The sequence below is a fragment of the Penaeus chinensis genome, chromosome 5 (genome assembly GCF_019202785.1).
Source record: "Penaeus chinensis breed Huanghai No. 1 chromosome 5, ASM1920278v2, whole genome shotgun sequence".
Lineage (NCBI taxonomy): Eukaryota > Metazoa > Arthropoda > Malacostraca > Decapoda > Penaeidae > Penaeus > Penaeus chinensis.
Window position 1 is genome coordinate 5878276 of NC_061823.1, and position 2500 is coordinate 5880775.

Genomic DNA, 2500 nt, shown 5'->3' on the forward strand with positions numbered 1-2500 from the left:
CTTGTGTTTTGTTATATTTTTATATTTTTTTACTTGTGTTTTGTTATATTTTTATATTTTTTTACTTGTGTTTTGTTATATTTTTATATTTTATATATATATATTTTAAATTTCTACCCTGCCCTTTTCCCCTTCCCATCTTCCCCTCATCCCTCCTTCCCCATCTTCCCCCTTCCCCTCTTCCCCTCTCCCCCCCCCTTCCCACCCCAGCACCCGGACTGCCTGCCCATCGAGATCCCCGAGAGCGATCCTTTTTACTCCAAGTGGAACCACACATGTATGGAGTTCGTCCGTTCCTCACCCGCGCCCAGAGCCAACTGCGCCCTCGGACCTCGCGACCAGATCAATCAGGTGAGCGATAATTTTTTTTTTTTTGATGTTTGGATATGGATGGATGTATGTATGTCTGTTTTTTTTTCTTCTGTTGGTTTGGTGTGTATTTTTCTCTTTCTCTCTCTTGTTTGTTTCTGTTGTGTCTCGTTGTGTGACCTCGCGACCAGAGCAACTAAGTGAGCGATATTTTTTTATGTGTGGGTATGTATGCCTGTCTTTTTTTTCTGTCGTTTTGGTGTATATTTATCTTTATCTCTCTCTTGTCTGTTTCGTTTGTGTCTCGTTGTGTTACCTTGCGACCAGAGCTACCAGGTGAGAGATATATATTTTTTCTAATGTGTGGATATTGATTTTCAAATTTCAAACGGTCTGCAAATTATTCAACTCTATCGAGACCGGACTGCACTTAATTGTTGCCTTTCTGTGTGTTATTTATTATCGTTTGATGTGTCTTCCTCGGTTTCTTTCTCCTGTCTGTTTCTCTTGTTTTTCGTTGAGTTGTTCTGTTTCTCAGAGTCTCTCTGTCTTTTTCTCAATATCTAATTTTCTTTTGTCTTTCTCTTTCTACATGTTTATTTTTTTATCTACTTCTCTTTCTATTTTTATTTATGTTTCTCTCTCTATTTCTCTTTCTATTTTTCTCTTTATCTATTTCTCTTTCTATGTATTTCTCTTCCAGTGTTTTTTTTTTTTTCTCTGTCTTTTTCTCTTTCTGCCTATTTCTCTATTTATTTCTCTCTCTGTCTATTGTTCTTTCTATTTTCTTTATTTTCTTTTCTATCTGTTTCTCTTTCTATATCTCTTTCTCTCAATTTCTTTTTCTGTTTATTTCTCTTTTTGTCTATTTCTCTATCTATTTCTCCTTCTGTTATTTTATTTCTGTCTAGTTTTCTTTCCTCTATTTCTCTTTCTGTATATTTGTATTTTTTGTCCGTTTCTTTCTCTATCTATTTATCTTTCTGTCTATTTCTCGTTTTGTTCGTTTCTCTCTCTGTCTATTTATCTTTCTATCCTTTTCTTTTTCTGTTTTTCTTTCTGTCTATTTCTATCTGATTATATCTCTTTCTTTCTATTTCTCTTTCTGTTTATTTCTCTCTCTATCCGTTTCTCCTTTTTTAATTTATTTTCTTGTCTATTTCTCTTTCTGTCTATTTCTCTTGTTGTCTGTTTCTCTTTCTGTCTATTCCTCCTTCTGTCTATTTCTCCTTCTGTCTATTTCTCCTTCCGTCTATTTATCCTTCTGTCTATTTATCCTTCTGTCTATTTCTCCTTCCGTCTATTTCTCCTTCCGTCTATTTATCCTTCCGTCTATTTATCCTTCTGTCTATTTATCCTTCTGTCTATTTCTCTACCTTGTCCCATTCGTGACCTCGAATGTCACCGAAAGAATCTGACCCTATTTCAATTTGAACCAAATGCCAGTAAGCTAAAATCTTAATAGTTTTTTTTTTAATTAATTAAATGAGCGTATTCTGAGATCAAATGCTTTACTATATATATATATATATATATATATATATATATATATATATATATATATATTTAAACTCACTAATAACGTGATTCTCTGAAGCATTGCAACAATTCATTTTTAAAATCGTATAGGCCTAGACGCAAATTTAGCTTTTTTTCCCTAAACTTAGACTGATTGATTGCGGTACACAAGTATCCAGAAGTTGAAAGGGCAATCGAACTATAATTATTGGAGTTAAATATACACAGCATCAGTAATTTGTGGGATGCATTTCTGACAGGAATTGGTTAGTCGGGATGCATTGGGGATGTGTTAACCAGCGTGGCGTGCTCTTGGATAATGACACTGGCGAATAGCTTCATGTATTTATTTTGCCATTTTCTGTGTCCTCAACCATAATGTCAAATATTTTTTGTGTGTGTGAAAGTTTCTCTCTACTTGGAAATTATCTTTTCAGTTCACGCCAGAAGCTGTTCGTGTTTTTACGTGCGATTTTTGCTGAAAGGGACTCAGCCTTTCGTACTTTTTCATTCCCTTTACACTCACGAAGCGCACGTTTAAATGAAGCTCTAGTCACCCTCGCCAGAAAGCGTGATCGTCAGACTGTAAAGCTCTCGGTTCCCTCCTGAGAACGCTTAAGTGCTCATTCCATGCGGGTGCCACGTGAACGTCAGTCAGCTTGTGGTTACGAAC

General features: G+C 35.5%; 1 protein-coding gene across 1 annotated transcript in view; it reads left to right on the forward strand.

Annotated features, from left to right (window-relative positions):
- Positions 1-2500, forward strand: part of LOC125025358 (peroxidase-like) — a 50832-nt gene that overhangs the window by 20500 nt on the left and 27832 nt on the right. Inside the window, exon 7 of the mRNA XM_047613323.1 lies at positions 211-351. Within this exon, the coding sequence (XP_047469279.1) occupies positions 211-351 (141 nt within the window). The remainder of the gene's footprint in view (positions 1-210; positions 352-2500) is intronic.